At 36.7% G+C, this 17214-nt stretch overlaps 3 protein-coding genes across 9 annotated transcripts in view; 2 read left to right on the plus strand and 1 right to left on the minus strand.

Moving 5' to 3' along the window:
* Positions 1-3670, plus strand: part of LOC131156550 (uncharacterized) — a 70292-nt gene extending 66622 nt beyond the window's left edge. Inside the window, exons 37-39 of the mRNA XM_058110325.1 lie at positions 2431-2497; positions 2578-2646; positions 3215-3670. Of these exons, the coding sequence (XP_057966308.1) occupies positions 2431-2497; positions 2578-2646; positions 3215-3298 (220 nt within the window). The 3' untranslated portion in view covers positions 3299-3670. The remainder of the gene's footprint in view (positions 1-2430; positions 2498-2577; positions 2647-3214) is intronic.
* Positions 3671-5288: 1618 nt separating this feature from the next.
* On the plus strand, positions 5289-10223 carry LOC131156552 (pentatricopeptide repeat-containing protein At2g17140). 7 transcript variants are annotated; one of them, XM_058110333.1, is made up of 4 exons: positions 5289-7823; positions 8037-8275; positions 9326-9382; positions 9874-10223. In XM_058110333.1, the coding sequence occupies exons 1-2, from the start codon at positions 5323-5325 to the stop codon at positions 8146-8148; spliced, it is 2613 nt and encodes an 870-aa protein (XP_057966316.1). In that variant the 5' UTR covers positions 5289-5322; the 3' UTR covers positions 8149-8275; positions 9326-9382; positions 9874-10223. The 7 variants fall into 7 exon arrangements, with proteins under 7 accessions (XP_057966316.1, XP_057966310.1, XP_057966311.1 ...); XM_058110327.1 differs by having other exon boundaries at positions 5297-7823; positions 9326-9403; XM_058110328.1 differs by having other exon boundaries at positions 5297-7823; positions 9992-10223.
* A 546-nt stretch (positions 10224-10769) lies between these two features.
* Positions 10770-16765, minus strand: LOC131156551 (protein NLP2-like). The gene is made up of 5 exons (XM_058110326.1): positions 16433-16765; positions 14587-15689; positions 14262-14309; positions 13155-14172; positions 10770-12197 (listed from the first exon to the last, which is right to left on the minus strand). Exons 2-5 carry the CDS (start codon positions 15493-15495, stop codon positions 11269-11271), a joined length of 2904 nt encoding a protein of 967 aa, XP_057966309.1. The 5' UTR covers positions 15496-15689; positions 16433-16765; the 3' UTR covers positions 10770-11268.
* Positions 16766-17214: the final 449 nt, after the last annotated feature.

Here is a 17214-nt window from a genome sequence, read left to right on the forward strand (position 1 = left end):
AACTCCAGGAAAAAGTCTATTGTTTGAAGACCATAGACATCTACAAGATGAGGTATACACTGATGCAGATTGGGCTGGGAGTATAACCGATTGAAGATCAACTTCTGGTTATTGTGCCTTTGTTAGTGGAAATTTGGTTACATGGCGAAGCAAAAAACAAAATATTGTAGCTAGGAGTAGTGCAGAGGCAGAATTTAGAGCAGTTACTCATGGAGTTTGTGAAGTGTCGTGGATTAAAAAATTATTGGAAGAATTGATTATCACTAATCCACTACTTGTGAGACTGTATTGCGATAACAAATCTGGCATAGCCATTGCTCACAATCCAGTGCTTCATGATAGAACAAAACATGTTGAGGTCAACAAGCATTTTATAAAGGAGAAGTTGGACAGTGGACTGATTTGTTTACCCTATTCCTCTACTACTGAACAAGTAGCAGATATACTTACAAAAGAACTACCACAGCAGCAATTTGAAAATTTGATCGGCAAGCTAGCTATGGAAGACATCTGCAAACCAGCTTGAGGGGGGAGTGTTGGAAAGTTTCAAAATTTATCCAGTCAACTCTCCTTGATTATAGGAGAAATTTCGATAACTATGTAAATAATCTTAGGAGATATTTTAGGATATATTCTTAAGAGATATTCTAGGAGATTTGTTAGCAATTGTCATTCCTTCCTTTTTTTCTATTCTTTCCTTTCAGATTATCCATGATTGTACCTAATTTTACAATAATAAGAAATACTATTTCATTTCTTCTCCACTTCTAGAATTATAAAGAACCTACTTATCGTCATTGATTTGATGATGATGTTACTTTGAAGAGAAAGGTTACTTGTTCCTATTACAAGCTAAAGGCCATGAAGATTGGACCGTGCAGAATTTGAGAAAATTTGAGGCAAATACTTGTGAGTTGAAGCATTCTAATGGGCTTGAAATCTCTTCAATATGATTTTTACAACTGTCATGGTTTTTGAAAGAACTAGGGAACTTGAAGAGGAATGAAATGGTGCATACTTTCTTTAACTGGGCAGGTTGAGCAGTAGTTGAAGCTTGAAATGTCAAGACCAAAGGAAGAAAATAATTTCGCTTTTCAAAGCCGGAAAGGAAACCTGATGCAGAAATTTTGTGGATTAGTGAATAAGAATTTAAGTATATACTGGCAGCAGCTGCAACACTTTGCTACTCGCACAGACGAGTTTCTTCTAACTTGGAGAGAATGATGCAGCATTGTTGCACCAATGAAGCACAATTAATATTTTTAGTTGCTATAAATTTATATTGTTATCTAGGAGTCGTTATTTTAGTTTTAGAGCGTATTTATGAGGTTTCTGAGTGTAGAGACATCAAGCTAGCTGTACTCAGGAATAGTCATTTTTCTAGCCACATTTAAGGCGCAAGGCTGTCATGTACTATATTAGTCCAAATAATGAATAGGGAGCATAGAGTTTTCTCTTTTCGTTTTTGCTTATCAATTCTGATGTGCTCAAAATGTTCCCGAGATCTGGAAGGATTGAGGATTCACCTGGTAGCACCTTCCATTGCCACTGCTGCATTTCTACATAAGAAGATCTCTCTTTGCCACTGAATATCCTTGCAGTTAATTCTAATCTGTTAGATTTCTATTATAATGGACCCTACACACTATCTTTGCGATGGACTCTGCATCATAGAGCTTCACGACTGAGGTATCAACTTCTGTTTATTACTTAATTTCAGACACTGCGATAATATGAATGTTCGATCACTACTTGACCTAAAAGCTTAAGCTATTGGATTATGGGCCAACAGTTTATATTAAGCCTTAAAACTCCCCTTCCTGCAGTCTGAGTGCACAAGGAGGGGCATGCAGACAACGAATCTGAGGAATTCCCGCTTGACCATGAAAGCTATTAGGTTGTTGGTCAACAATCTATACACAGTCTTAATAGTGAATGTACCTGATTTGCATGTATTAAATTAATATGCATCCACATTAATTGCTAGTTTGAAACCACTGGAACGAAGTAAAGAATATTTTAGCCAAAGCATATACACGCTCATATGGTTACTGGTATTGTTCCCATCTTTACTTTTGAAAACGAAGCTACCACCAATCTGCAACTTTGCTTTTGTTTTCATGTGTAGTTTAAATAGAACTCAAACTTGGAGTACGGCATTGATAGGACAGCTTTTGCTCCTGGGGTCAATGCCTGATTTCCTCCATTACCCTTTCATATTGCCTGAGGAAAAAAGAAAATAGTAATAGAGTAAATGTTACAATGTGTAATTATTTATTACCATGGACATCTTTTTTTGTCATTTTTTACCCTGCAAAATGTTAATACAATGCATTCTGTGCTAGCTTTAAGGATTAAGTGCATAAACCATGGTGGTGATCTTTTCCACAAAATAACTTCATTGAAAAATTACTTCATTTTTTTTTGCAGTGGAATTACTCTTACGAAGCTTGTTGGAGTTATTGTTCTTTGCTTCTCAAGATCAGAAATTTTTGTGGTATGCAATTCTTGCCTCCCCACTGTAAGTTTCATCTGCCATTGAGCTCAAGGACTGCTAAAATTTTCTGTTGCCTGCAGGTTTATTACTTCCAAATGTACATGGCGTTGGTAATTATTGGGTTCTTGCATGGGCTTGTGCTTTTACCAGTAAGTTTTTAATTGGAAATTTCCCATATCCACATCATTATTCGAAACCATTTATTTAGTTCCTTCGTGATGAGTATTCTTGAATTCTTAAGCTCAATCCCATTGACATGGGCCCTTTTCACTTGTTGAAGGGTCCTGCATGTTTCAGTCATCACTCGCATATATGTTGAAAGCTCTCTATCTTCATTTGCATGGGGTTGGGTGTGCCTAGGAGGTTAAGATTTGAGTGCTTGAAAAAGATTTTGATCTACATGTTCTTTTCTTTGATTCGTCGTGAAAGTTTCTGGCCCCTTGACCATAGAAGTAAGCTCCAAAGCCAAATAACATGAATCCTAATGCTGTTCTATTTGGCTCTCAGTCTACATTTTCCAAATGTCCAATGCCACCATGTGGATTGTTGTCAAAAATGGTAATGGAATAGCTCAGCCCAATAACAACTGACCTCTTCTATAGTGTAATGGAAGTTGATTTGCAGCATCTTACAATAAGAATAGACACGCATCTAATCTTAAGGCCTGAAAAGATGGTACATTGCCCAGTCATGTAAGTTGGATTTTGTGGTTTGCAGGTGGTTTTGAGCATGTTCGGTCCACCATCGAGACATATACCCATTGAGAAACTGCGGGAAGATGAGCCATCCTCTTCATCATAGTTGAGAAACTGCAGGGAGATGAGCCGTCCTCTTCATCATAGTTGATCTAACTGGTTAATTCATACACCATCCCTTTCCGAGCCGAGTTTCTGCTACTTGATTTCATTATGTTTGCGTACCAATGAACTGAGCATATCATGACAGCTTCTGTCTGTTGATAAAGTAATAATGCAGAGGGTATCACAACACAAAGGCTGGAAAGTGGATATGTATTTAGGTCATGTTGGGAACTTGGGAATATTATAGAGGGAAATATGAAGAAATTCAAGATTCAATTATGTTTTTTGATTTCTGATTTTGTAGCTGTACAATGAAGAAATAAGTTGTGAAAACACTTTTTAAAATTTATGTAGCTACTTCTTGTTCTTGTCAGCTTTTTGCAAAAATTAAAAATTAGATTTTATGATTTTCTTTTTTTGGCAATCTGTTGCTATAGTATCTTAAATATCTATAATTATTTTTTTATGGATTAAATTATTTATTTTATATATAATTTTTAATTAAGATTAAATGAATTCAAATTTTAATTAAGATAAAAATGTCCATGAAATTTCTATAAAATTTATAAAAATAATAAAAATCATTCAAAAGTTATTTTTATCATTTTTTTCAATCCTTGCAGCACTGAAAAATGAGTTTAAAAATATAATAATTAAATAAAATAATCATTATTAATTTGTATCTTATTATAATATTTTACAATTAATATTATTTTTCATTTTATTGTTTTAATTTTATTTTGAATAACTATTTAACTCAAAGATAAAAACGATTATGAGTTCAATTAAAATTTTAATTTCTTTTATTTTTTAAACGTTAACCGTATAAGTTATTACATTTTAGTGTTTAATTTTTGTTTCAGATTTTCAGTTTGTGCTCTGCTCTGTTTTCATAATTTTTTAAAAGATAGATGGCTAGGATTCTTTTGAACACGTTTAATTTCTTAAGTTCATTAATGTCGATTAGCCAACATATAACCTTTTGCCACAGGTAATTAACCTCTAATAAGAGCCTTTAGAATTATTTTTTGGCGAAGGAAATATTTTCGGACACCAAATTACCAAGTCTTGATAAATGCTTACAGACAAATTCCTAAACTTGCATAATTCATAACAAGTCCGTTGTTGAGTTTATAATGAACCAACTTAAGAGCTAATTAACAAGTAAATTTGTTAACTTGACAAGTTTAGTTTGATCTAGCTCAATCTTGGTTTGTTTATAGCTTTTCAATCTCAAATAGCATCAATTCATCATAGATTCTTCAACATCAATTCATAAAATTGAGCTTCGAATAACTCACCAACAGCGTAACTCATTTATACGCTCGTGCACATTCAAGCAATTGACATGATTTGGACACTTGCAACATGGATCAAATAGCATCAATTAACCTACCAACAACTTATCTCATTAGAGGTTAAGGAGATATAATAGGTTATTTTGAGCCCTTTTTCGGGTTCAATTTTTATCTTTAAAAAAAAAAATTTGGTACTATAAGCGTGATAAATAATTTTTTGAGCCTTTAAAACTAAAATTTCAAAAGACTCCTATAATGATTTACAGCTATTTCAAAATGCTCTTATACTGTTTAATTTTTTATTATTTTTTTATAATTTTTTTAAATTTTTCTTAAAGAAAAAAAATAGAACGTAGAGACACACAAGCTCATGGCTAATTTATAAAATTTGGATTAGACATAATTTCTTCAGAAATTATCATAGATATACACAAAACAATTTATGTACTCGGTCTCATTTAAATAGAACTCATCTTATTATTTTATACTTCATATCACACTATGGAGATGATAAAACAATAGTTCCTCTGGGGACACAGACGCAGAGTTTAAATTTTAAATTTAAATTTATCTAAATTTAAATAAAATATAATGTAAAATTATGTTAATTTTTTAAAAATTTTACTTTAATTCAAAATTAAATCCAACGTATACCGAATTTGCAAGAAATTAGTTATTTGAATGACCCAAAGAGAGAGAGCGGCCGACCGTCATTGTGTGAAACTACATGGACGAAGCTTGCAAACTATTAGCCAAAACTCTGCATAAGAACGCCAACAATCCAACACTGGCATGGCACCTCTTCAAACGCCTCCTCTCTTCTCCCTCCACCTCCAATCGCTGCCTTCACTCACTGCCCATCATAGCCCAAATCCTCATTCGCGCCAAAATGCTCCCTGAAGTCGACCATCTCCACCAACTCCTCCTTCGCCAGCCGCCCTTTGAGCTCTCCCACCATTCCCTATTTGCCCCAGTTCGAATTTTAGCCAAGTCCGGCCTTTGCGACAAGGCCATCTCCCAGTTCCAATCCCTCCGAACCCAGTTCCCCTTCAAACCCCCCTCTGTTTTCCTCTACAATGTGCTTCTCGACTCCGCCCTTCGCGAAAATCGCATTGATTTCGTTCCATGGTTGTATAAAGACATGGCAGCAGCCGGGGTTTCCCCGGATACTTACACTTTCAATGTCTTGATTCAAGGGCTTTGTGATTCCAGTCGGTTGGAAAATGCCCGGGAGATGTTTGACAGAATGCCAGAGAAAGGTTGTCGGCCTAATGAATATAGTTTTGGAATTTTGGTGCGCGGGTATTGCCGGGCCGGGCTGGTTACTGAAGCCCTGGAGGTTTTGGATGGGATGAGGAATTTTAGTTTGCATCCCAATAGGATCATTTACAATACTTTGGTTTCTAGCTTCTGTAGGGAAGGTAAGAGTGACGAAGCTGAGAAAATGGTGGAGAGGATGAGAGAGGATGGCATCTTTCCGGATGTTGTTACTTTCAATTCTAGGGTTTCTGCTCTTTGTACTGCAGGAAAGATTCTAGAAGCCAGTCGAATTTTCAGGGATATGCAAGTAGATGATGAGTTGGGGTTGCCTAAGCCAAATATTATAACATACAATCTAATGCTGGAGGGATTTTGCAAAGAAGGGATGTTGGAGGAAGCAGAGACCCTGGTTGAGTCTATGAAAAGTAATGGTGCTTTGATGAAATTGGAGAGTTATAATATATGGTTGTTGGGTTTGGTGAGGAATGGAAATTTGTTAAAGGCACGTTTAGTTCTTAAAGAGATGGTGGAAAAGGGCATAGAACCAAATATTTACTCTTATAACATTGTGGTGGATGGACTATGCAAGAACGGGATGCTCAATGATGCAAGATCAGTGATTAGTTCAATGGTAAGTTTTGGGACTTCTCCAGATACGATAACTTACAGCAGTTTACTCCATGGTTACTGCAGCAAAGGAAAGGTTTTTGAAGCAAACAATGTTCTGCGCGAGATGATGAAGAATTGCTGTTTCCCAAACACCTATACTTGCAATATCTTGCTGCACAGTTTGTGGAAGGAGGGAAAGATATCAGAAGCAGAGAAACTGCTGCAAAAAATGAACGAGAGAGGTTATGACCTAGACACTGTAACCTGCAATATTGTTATTGATGGCTTATGTGAAAGTGATAAATTGGACAAAGCAGTTGAAATTGTTGGTGAGATGTGGACTCATGGACATGCTGCGCTTGGTAACCTAGGGAATTCATTTATTGGCCTGGTAGATAACAGTAACAACGAGAAAAAGTCCTTGCCTGATTTGATAACTTATTCAACCATAATTAATGGGTTATGCAAGGCTGGGAGAATTGATGAAGCTAAAATGAAGTTCATTGAGATGATGGGGAAAAACTTGTGCCCCGATTCGATTATTTACAATATTTTCATTCATAGTTTCTGCAAACTTGGAAAGATATCATCTGCATTTCGAGTTCTTAAGGACATGGAGAAAAATAATTGCAGCAAAAGCTTACAAACGTATAATTCATTGATCCTAGGATTAGGTAGAAAAAATCAAATATTTGAAGTCTTTGGGCAGATGGATGAGATGAGAGAAAGAGGGATACATCCTAATGTTTACACTTACAATAATATGATCAGTTCTCTATGTGAAGGAGGGAGAATCAATGACGCCATTTCCCTGCTGGATGAAATGCTGCAAAGTGGTATATCCCCTAATATTTCTTCCTTCAAATTATTAATTAAAGCTTTTTGCAAAGCAAGTGAGTTCGCAGTTGCACAAGAGGTATTTGAAACTTCTCTAACTCTCTGTGGTCACAAGGAAGCACTTTATAGTTTAATGTTCAATGAGTTGCTTCTTGGTGGGGAAGTCTTAGAAGCAAAGGAACTGTTCAAAACTGCATTGGATAGATGTTTCAGTGTGGAGAATTTTTTATATAAAGATCTCATTGACAGACTTTGTAAGGATGAGATGTTAGAGGAAGCTATTGGCATCCTCCGTATGATGATCAGTAAAGGATATGGATTTGATCCTGCATCATTCATGCCAGTGATTGATGGCTTGGGTAAAGAGGGAAACAAATATGAGGCTAACGAACTTGCAGAGAAAATGATGGAGATGGCTTCTGATGGTAGAGTGACGAATAAGGTTTGCAGAAATGAGAAATTTTCAAATGGTGAGAAAGCAAATAAGCATGGTGGAAGTGATTGGCATGCCATAGTGCACAGGTATGGCTGTTAAAGGGCTCTTTTTGTTGTTGATTTCCACTCATTTCTCTCTTCTTTGATTGCATTGTTTTTTGTGTTCTCTTAGTGCTACACTGGGACTCTGCTACTCTATTTTTTCAAGAGTTATGTAGTTCTCTTCTTTAACCTTTTGTTTTTAATTCCACTTTGCTACAATTTTTCCTGATATCTACTTTGTTACATGTTCTCTCACAGAGATGATGGCAGCGCAATAGCATTAAAAGTTCTTAAACGGGTGCAGAAAGGCTGGGGTCAAGGAAGTATAACAAGCTTGCAACCCCGGAATGATGACTTTCTTGATTACTAGGAGGGTATTGCTTAAGATTGTTAATTCCTTGTGGTGAATACTCAAGATTTTCTATAGATTGAAAGAGATATGCAAATGCCAAAGTTTGTGCTCATGAGGTAATAATTTCCCCTTTCGTGTGCTACAGGTATGGTTCTGTTTTCTGTTTGAACTTTGCCCTTTGTTTCAATTGTAGAGTTGGTCAGGACCTGTCTAGTTGGAAAAAACAGTTCTCATTTTCTATTTCCAGTTTTTCAAAGAATTACAACAATGACACCAAGTTTTTCAGTTTTCCAGCATTTGTACAGAGAATGTGAAAAACAAAAAATGATGTTCTCCAAGTTTCCTATAAAAATGCTAGAAAATTAAAGAACGAGGTGGCATTTTTGTGATTATTAGAAAAATGGAATTGGAAATGAATTTTTTTATTCCACAGAATTAGCCCTCATTTTTTTTAGGGCAGACAGCTTCAAAATCCAGTCATGCGCTATCTGGTAACACAGGCGTTACCTGCCTAACTACCTGGTCTTTTTAGCTTAGTCAACAGATAAACTGCCTTAACTTTATTGATATCTGGTTTTTTCAACATACAAGTCATAGGTTTAGGTGTCATATAGAGGGAACAGAGAAGACAATCTACTTAGCTTTGAGTTCTTATTTTTCAATTGAGTTCCCTTCCATAACATAATTCTTGCAAGTTGCAAGTGAAACAACAGTTTGCTTTTCTTCTAGTGTATGTGCTTTTCTTCTAGTGTGATCAGGGGCTTTTTGTTTCATTGCTTTATCACATGTTATATCTGCTGAAATATATGTAATATCTGTCCTAGTTTTCTAGCTTCCAAAACTTTGAGGTTTAGCCTTTGGTTAGGCTCGATATGTCACCTCTGGGAACTTTGAAAATTACTCATAAATTTTAACCAATTGGATGATAATATTCGATATGTCACCACTGGGAACCTTGAAAATTACTCTTAAATTTTAGTCAATTGGGTGACCATAAGCAGTATATTTGATTGCTTCATGTAAACCAGACAGACAATGATGCATTCCCTTGCAGTTATTTTCTGCATGCACAAATCTGAAGGGAAGAAAAATCAGATCAACTGTCATAATGCCTATATTGTAGATAGCCATACTAGTGCAGCTAGCATTCCTAAGCAACATAATGATTAAATTTTCCTTTTTGGAGGTTTTGCAGGTGGCATTGAATGTATTTTGACTAGCAACTGGATGTGCATGGTAGCAGCAAGATAAGGTATATTATTCTTTATTGCAGGTGAGCTAATGTAGTGGAAGGTGGTGTGTGTAAACATGCACATCCATGCATGTGTTTGTGTCTATGTATTCTCTGTAGATAAAATTGTATTCTTTGTTTGCTTACATGAATTGCATGAAGCTTTGGAACCTATCATAATTGTTTTCTATAAGCAATTCAAAAGTATAACTTGGTTGGTTACCAGAATCAATTTCTTACTTCATTGACTCATTTAATAAAATTTATAAAAATCAGGTCATAAAAAACTCATAATGCTGCACAACAATTGAAATAGAATAGAACATCTAGTTACAATTATAAGTATGAGTGTTTTTGGTCCATCAATCACCCAAAAACCAAATTGACCACATTTTTTTTGTAGTATCCTCCCCAAGATTCCAAGATAGTAGGCCAACAACTTGATACTCAGTTGTTCGTTTTTGTTTTCATTTTTTTTTTCCAGTCATGACTTTATGTTTATTCTTTTCCAGGTTTGCAGCAACTGTGCTCTATCTTCAGTGTATTAGCCATAACACCCTCGGTCCTTGATGTGCCCACAAGGACACCCTCTTGTATGTGTATAATGATGATTTTTTCCCTCTCTTTTAGGGCCTACTTGTATACTGAGAGTTCTTGCTCCTACAAGCTGCTGGTGTTCAAAATTTGTAGTTTCCGGAAGAGATCAATGTTGTTCAAATATAGGTGAGGTTCCAATTTTAACAAAATTTGTTATTGTTTGGATTAAATGGAATTTGTGCCCATTTTGTTCAACCCTAACTTGAACACTTTTACCAGCATTCAATCTGGCTGCACTTAATAAAACTGAATGGTAAAGGTAAAACTGTTTCTCATCTTATTTTTGAGCAAGGTGCTTTTGGATTTTTTTTGTAAAATAGGTAAGATCAAAACAGTGACAAATTATCATTAATACTGGACTGGAAGACTCCCACTGGCAATATATGTTGTGGCTAATGTAAAAACTGGCAGCAGAAACAAAATTGCTGCCTTTTTTTTCTATTTAAATCATTGTGTTCTTTTTATGGGTTTTGCTCAACAAAAATGATGCTTTAGTTTCAGCAATAGATGGAGAAATTTACTGCTATAAATTCACCAATGTATTGTACAGTGTTACAGGTAAAGTAAAAATGGCTCCTTGATTTGATTTCAGATGAGGCATTTGCTGTTTTAATTTTTTTTTTTTTGGGTCAAAAAATATACTATTGGAGAGGTCTTGGATTTGGATTTATTTTAGATTTGGATAAGATGTAATATAAAATTATATTGAAATTTGTCCAAATCCACCCAAATTCAACTCTAATGTCCGAAATCTATGCTTCCAAACAAAACTAAAGAAAACAACGTTGTTTCAAAATTCTTGTTAACTGATAAAAATTTTCCTATCACTCTATTTTCCTGTTAAAAGTTATAAAATGTCTATGGCAGAAATAAAACTGTCACATGTTAAAATTACATTAAGAGCTTCTTGAGAAGCCTGGGAAAAAAGAAAAAAACAACAACAACAACAATGACAACAACAACTAGAAATTTGAAACCCCTAATGATAGACAGATCTAACAGCAAAGCAATATGTTGGGGCTGAGATTTTAACTCTTCTAAAACAGCTTTTATGATAAAATGTTACAAACTGGATACTTGTGCAACAGCATCTTTCCCAGCACACACTGTAAATGCTATTTATTCTATTGTATGACTTTGTGCAACCAAAGCTTACCAGAAAAATGGACAGTTCCCTCTTGTTTAGTTTGTCACTAGATACCTATACCATTCCCACCATTTGACAAGCTGCTACCTTCATAAAATCCAAACCATAGTTCAAAAGCTATATACATATTTTTTGAATGGAAACATCATAATTTGATGCAGTTTTAGGATGGGCAGGTGCTGCCAAGTGAACTTCCCAGAGTTGCATGAGAGGCTAGGTGAACAGAGAGTTTGATTGTACTGCTCTGAGATGATTTATGTACGTCAATACACTCCTCAAGATCAGCATCACATGTCAAGAGAACCCACTCAGAGTCATCATCCAAGTACTTGAGATCAAAACTTCCCATTTCATCTATATTGAAGCGGTTCCCAATCTCCTGCTGTAGATCTATGAAACTCCAATTCTGTTGCAAGCTGAAACGGACTTTTTCTTCCCCGAAAGTGGCTTTAGCTCTGAAAGCACCCCCATATCTTAAACCCCAGGCACCACTCTTTGGTAAAGATGGAGAAGTCTCCACTCTAGCGTGCTCATTGATGGATTTATGACCGTGGAATTTCGACACAATCTTTGGTTCTTGATTGGTAGCAAGTAATTCGACAGAACTGCATGGTCTCTTTAATTTTGGCACAATCTTTGGTTCTTGATTGGAAGCAAGTAATTTGACAGAACTGCATGTTCTCTTTAGAACCCAATCAGTATCTTCTGTAACCACAGCATCTCCATTTTGCTTTGCTCCAGTGGAACAACAGTAGCTTGAACTGGAGCTCTGGCTGCATGAAGAGGATGGGGATCTTGTGGCAGCACTGGGGCTGAATAAGCCACCCTCTGGTTGGGGGTTTAAGTTTGATTGCTTTGAATGGTCGCTCATCTTCACCGGGGGAAAGGGGGCAGCCCCTGTTAAATTTGGAGAGCTCAATTCTGGAAAGTTTGTGTAGAAAGAGCTAAGTTGAATGGTTCCATCAACACCTTGCACAGAGTCGATCACAAGTTGGAGCTTTCTTAAAGAGTGTCCAACCTTCTTGATTTTACGGGAAGGCCAGCGAGTAATCCCATGTTGCCTGCATATCCTTTTCAGAGTAGTAGGGCATACTGCAATTGTGTCAAACTGGATCAGTAGCCAGTAAGCTGGATAAAGTCTTTCAAGTGCATAAACATTATGACAAATTCTGAAAAAAGAAAACAGACTGCAAACTCTTTGCATGATCTAGGTTGAAAGGAATCTCTTACACTATCCAGAAGAATCTAAGCTCAATCCAGTCCAGAAAGCATATTTTGCTGAGAATTTCAAGAATTATTTGGAAGGCAGTGGAGGAACTGAGGAAGGCAATGCATGCTTGAAGCCATGAAGCATATATTGCCATATTTTGGAACTAGTCCCACAATTTTCGTGGGATTAATACAAATTGGCTTCAGTTTATGAGATGGTTACATCTAATTTCGAAATTCCAAAGAATATTTTTGTGTCAGTTGTTTCCATGTGAAAATTAAAGATAATAAGAAAAAAAAAAAGGCGCAGAATGCTCAATATTGCATGCCTGTAAGTCAAAACTAGTGTGAAGAGCATTTTTAATTACAGATGCAATGCTGCACCTAGTTCTTAGGAACTAAAGAGTGTCCAGTGTGCCAGCAGGGCAATAATTTCAAGGCTTGTGACTTTTTGACACGAAGAGTTAAAAAAAAAAAATTTAAGAATTAAAGACAAAAACGAAGAGCTTATGATGACTACAATATCCTAATCTTGGACCGCAAAAAATTTTAAGAGGAACTTGAGAAGAGGAAAGCACTGTGGCATTGTACAATAAGAAAATTTTGAATTATACAGAATAATTATGGGTTGCTTGTACATGAAACATTTGGGATTGTTCAGAGTTTTCATAGTTGAGAAAATTTTATTGAAGGCAATCTCTCAACTAAATCATGGATGCCATCAAGGCAGTCTCTTAAGTTAATCATCCATTTTTCTGTTCTCAATTGTTAGCATAACACAAATTTCAACAAATAGAAGACAAGTATATGCAGTTTTAGCAGTGATGGGTATTTTCCTACCACCAATACTCTTAGCAGCATCTTTTAGGCTCCCAGCGAAGTACTGCTGAAGAACTTGCAAGCTGATACTCTTCTCTGTCTTGGTTCGTCTCTTGCCATCTGTTTTTCTTCCCCGTAGAGAGTGATGCCCACCCAAAAAAGAAGAATCTCCACGGTCCATAGTGCTACCTCTGGGTCTAAAATCTTGCTGAAACTGCCCATTTTCTGGACATGTCTGTGCTCGATGCAACGCCGTCCCTGTGTTATACCAACAGCTAGTCATCTTGAACTCCTCTTTTGGCTCTTCTATCTGATAATCCAATGAGACAGACACTCCTTTCCCCTTCTGTTGGGTCTTCATCATATGGGCAATCCAGGATGACTCTTTTGAGGAGGCATTTTTTGGAATAGCAGATTCCATTTTTTCAGTTCCTTGTCTATTAAATCTGCCATCTGAAACAGCTACAATTTTTCTATCTGGGATGGCTGCTGCTTCTGGCTCTGCATGCTCAATGACACCCATGCCATGGCAAGCCTGTCTCACAAAGACATACAAAGAGTTCAGAATCCGATTTTGTTCTTGACTGTCTCGGCATTGAATTGGTAAGAAGAACTCCAAGACAAAATCAGCTGATACAGTATGCATGCTTTGGAGGCGAAGAGCTGCAGCCCCACGCAAGCCAATCACCCTAGCATGGTGAGAGAGAGGATATTCTGCCACGCTGAAAGCAGTTATGTCTGGTTCAAAGCATAACTGGTTTGTTGTAAATGCTCTCCCAACAATGCCTTGGTGTCTCAATAAGTGATACTCAGAGCATGCCTCATGAAAACCCAGAACTTGCTGATCAGCAGCAAAGAAAGCGGAATCAATGGTGGAAACGCACTGAGCAGAGTTCTTGTGAGAATGCCAGCACCCACCTTTGCCTTGTTGTTCGCACGGGAACCAAGTCTGAGCTAAAGGAAGATTATGCATCTCACAGAGGGATTTCAAAATCTCCACAATTTCGGGCAATGCGGCTTGGTGTGACGTTGTGCAAGCCTGATAAAAGAAGCATACTGGTGATCACAGGAAAGAGTGCTAAATTTCAGTGAGTAGGGGTAAATGATTTTGAGATATTACTACTGTACCTTCACTTTAGGGGGGTGGAAGAACTCAGAACTCTTAAGATCAACAGCCTGCAAATCAATATGATTGTTCAAAAATGATGAGTAAGAGTCGTTTTTCAGGTTTGAAGTAGCCACAAGACAGTAGCACTTTTTTTAAGGTATTCAATTTTCAAAGAGGGAAAAGGACTTGAAACAACTCATTGACGGAGAGAAGGGTAAAAAACATGATCAAATTGAAGATGAAAGAAAGGATAAAAGGAAACTGAGTGAAAATGTGGAGAATAAGAATTTCATGTGTGCATGTGTTTGTACAGCATAGAAGAACAGGAGGAATGAGGAAGGGCACCTCAAGAGCTTTGCAGACATTCTCAAGCTCAGGACGATAATTGATCTTTTGAGAGGTTGTCACTATCTCAACAACACCCAAGCAATTCCCACTGCCTTGCTCAAAAATAGGAAGGGCAAGAGACCCACAAACATCATACCTCTGAGCATAGCCAACACGAGCGTATTCATCACTCCTGAAGAAACGAACATCTGGAGTCCACTCAGGCACTTTCCCCAAGAAAACCCGACCAGGCAAACCAACCAATTCCTTTGAATCCTCCTCAGCTGGGAATTTATACTTCTTGGAAACATTTCTGTAATTTGCAAGACTCTGGCAGCTGGGGGTAAGAGCAAACGGCTGGCGATTAGTTGTAAGGACCTTTTTGCCGCCTTTCTTTACAGGCACCCAAAATTGAATTAGAGCATTCCTATCTTTTGTAGATTCTTTCATATATGCAACTGCCATCATCAATCTCTCTCTGACAGAGGAAGAAGGACCCAGATCTTCCATCGCCCCAATCCACCATCTTCCACTTAGTTCAGTGCTTTGAACCACAAAATTTTCACTCTGGACTGAAGCTATTGAAATTTGAACTTTTTTCTGGGATTGAGATTGAGTTCCAACATGTTCTTCCATTGGGGAATGAAGATAAGGATTGTAGGGGCAATTCAGTTGTAGTAATTCTTGGGAGCTTTTCTGATGAGGGTTTGGATTCAAACAGCCGGTGCTACTCTCTTGAGTAACCAAATTATGTGACGTGTTATTCAGACCATTGGAAGTGGAGTAGCCTGGCTGTAGAAGGTTGAATCCATCTGTGGTCTCCAACCGGCATCCTTCGGACAAGAGTTCATCCATAAAATCGAAATCAACAGCAGTATCCAACACATTCTCCAACATAGTGTTCGTCAAATATGCACCATCTTCCATACTGAATTTCCTTCAAATATTTGTCTAGAGCCTATTCCATTTTTAAATGCAAACAATTCAGGATCCAAAACACAGAAAAAGGGTAAAGATGAAAAACAAAAAGAGAAACTCCCAGGAAAGAATTCTTTCACAGGTCTTCCAAAATCCAATCTGCCCATGCTGCAGCAACATCCTCAACAAAAATACTTTTGCAACTGCAACAAGAAATATGTTTCAGAGGCAGAAAGCCAAACCAGTTTCATGGATGAACGAACTCACCAAAAATATAAACAAAAGATAGATTGATTAATTTATTTTTTAAATGGTGCTCTAAACTCTAAAAAAAATATGAAAACCACCACTAGTTTAAACACGTCCAATAGAGATTTGGAGCACATAGACATCACAGATTCTCATACAGTAATTTTTAAATAGTAACCATATCAATAGAAAGCATCAAATCCATTTCTGAACCCCAAATTAATCAACTTCATACCGATGCATTTAACCATCTTCTTTAAGAAGTCCAACGAGCTCTAGAGTTCATAGACATCACAAACAGCAGTCTAGACAGGGTTATATATCAATAACAGAAAGCACAGAAACCATTTCAAAACCTCAAATTAATCAATTTTAGACACAGGAGGTTTCAAAAGTTAGACACAATTATAATATAAAACCCATTTAAAAAATAAAATCCCCTTCTTGATACACAAAACTCACAAAGCAACTCACCTTCTGAAAAAATCTTAGAAGCCTCAAATGGGCATGTCTGCTATGACAAACAATCTATAGATGCAGCAACAGAACAAGAGAAAAAGATGGAGAAGAAAGAACAAAGCAGGCAACTCACTTTCTGAAGAAATCTTAGAAATCTCAAATGGGCATGTCTGCTATGACTTAAAAAAATCTAGATGCAGCAACAAGAAAAAATAATGCTAAAAGACTGAAGAATCACCAGAAAATGCGCCAGACTGGGCTTCTTTTCCCCCAAAGACTCCCAATACAAAGCAGTACTATATGGTCTCCTGTTTCTATTCCAGGCCCTGGTGTGAAGGCTGAAGAATACACTGCGCTAGTAAGACCCACAAAAATGCCATAGAGGACATTGAAATCTGGCTATTCTTGAATTGCACTCTTCATTACCATATGCGCTGCAGCGCTGGAAATCAAGTCAACTGTGCTTAAACTGAGAAAACAAGAAAAAAAACTCAAAAGATTAAAAAAAAAAAATCTGAGCTCTTCCAGTCTGTAGCTTTAAATTTCTGTTTGTGGGTCTCTGCAAAAGTGTGGCAGAGGGAGAGAGAGGGAGAGAGAGAATGTCTGATGAAGTTGGCTGTGCATGCCACTTTTTTACTGTTAAGCGTCGTGAGATTCTGTGCGTATCTATTTTTTATTAATTTATTGACCAAACAAATGAAGGGTTTTTTTTGGTTTTTTATTCCTTCAAATAAATGGGGCAGATTTTTTTTTATAAGGTCCCCAAAATATACATAGTAATTTTACATGATTGGAAATTCTTCCTAAACTCAACTATGCTGTCAACAAAAATTGTCTTAAGTTATTAACTCTTGGCTAAAGATTCAAATAGTTTTACATCAAAACTTCAAAATACCTTCATGCAACAACTATGAACACCATCCACCAACTCAAAAATATTATACTCTACGGCCCAATGCATAGTTACTCCATTTAGAGTTTTTTCCTTGTCAATAAATACACAACTAGTCCAACTACATG

This window comes from Malania oleifera, chromosome 5 (assembly GCF_029873635.1).
Source record: "Malania oleifera isolate guangnan ecotype guangnan chromosome 5, ASM2987363v1, whole genome shotgun sequence".
NCBI lineage: Eukaryota > Viridiplantae > Streptophyta > Magnoliopsida > Santalales > Ximeniaceae > Malania > Malania oleifera.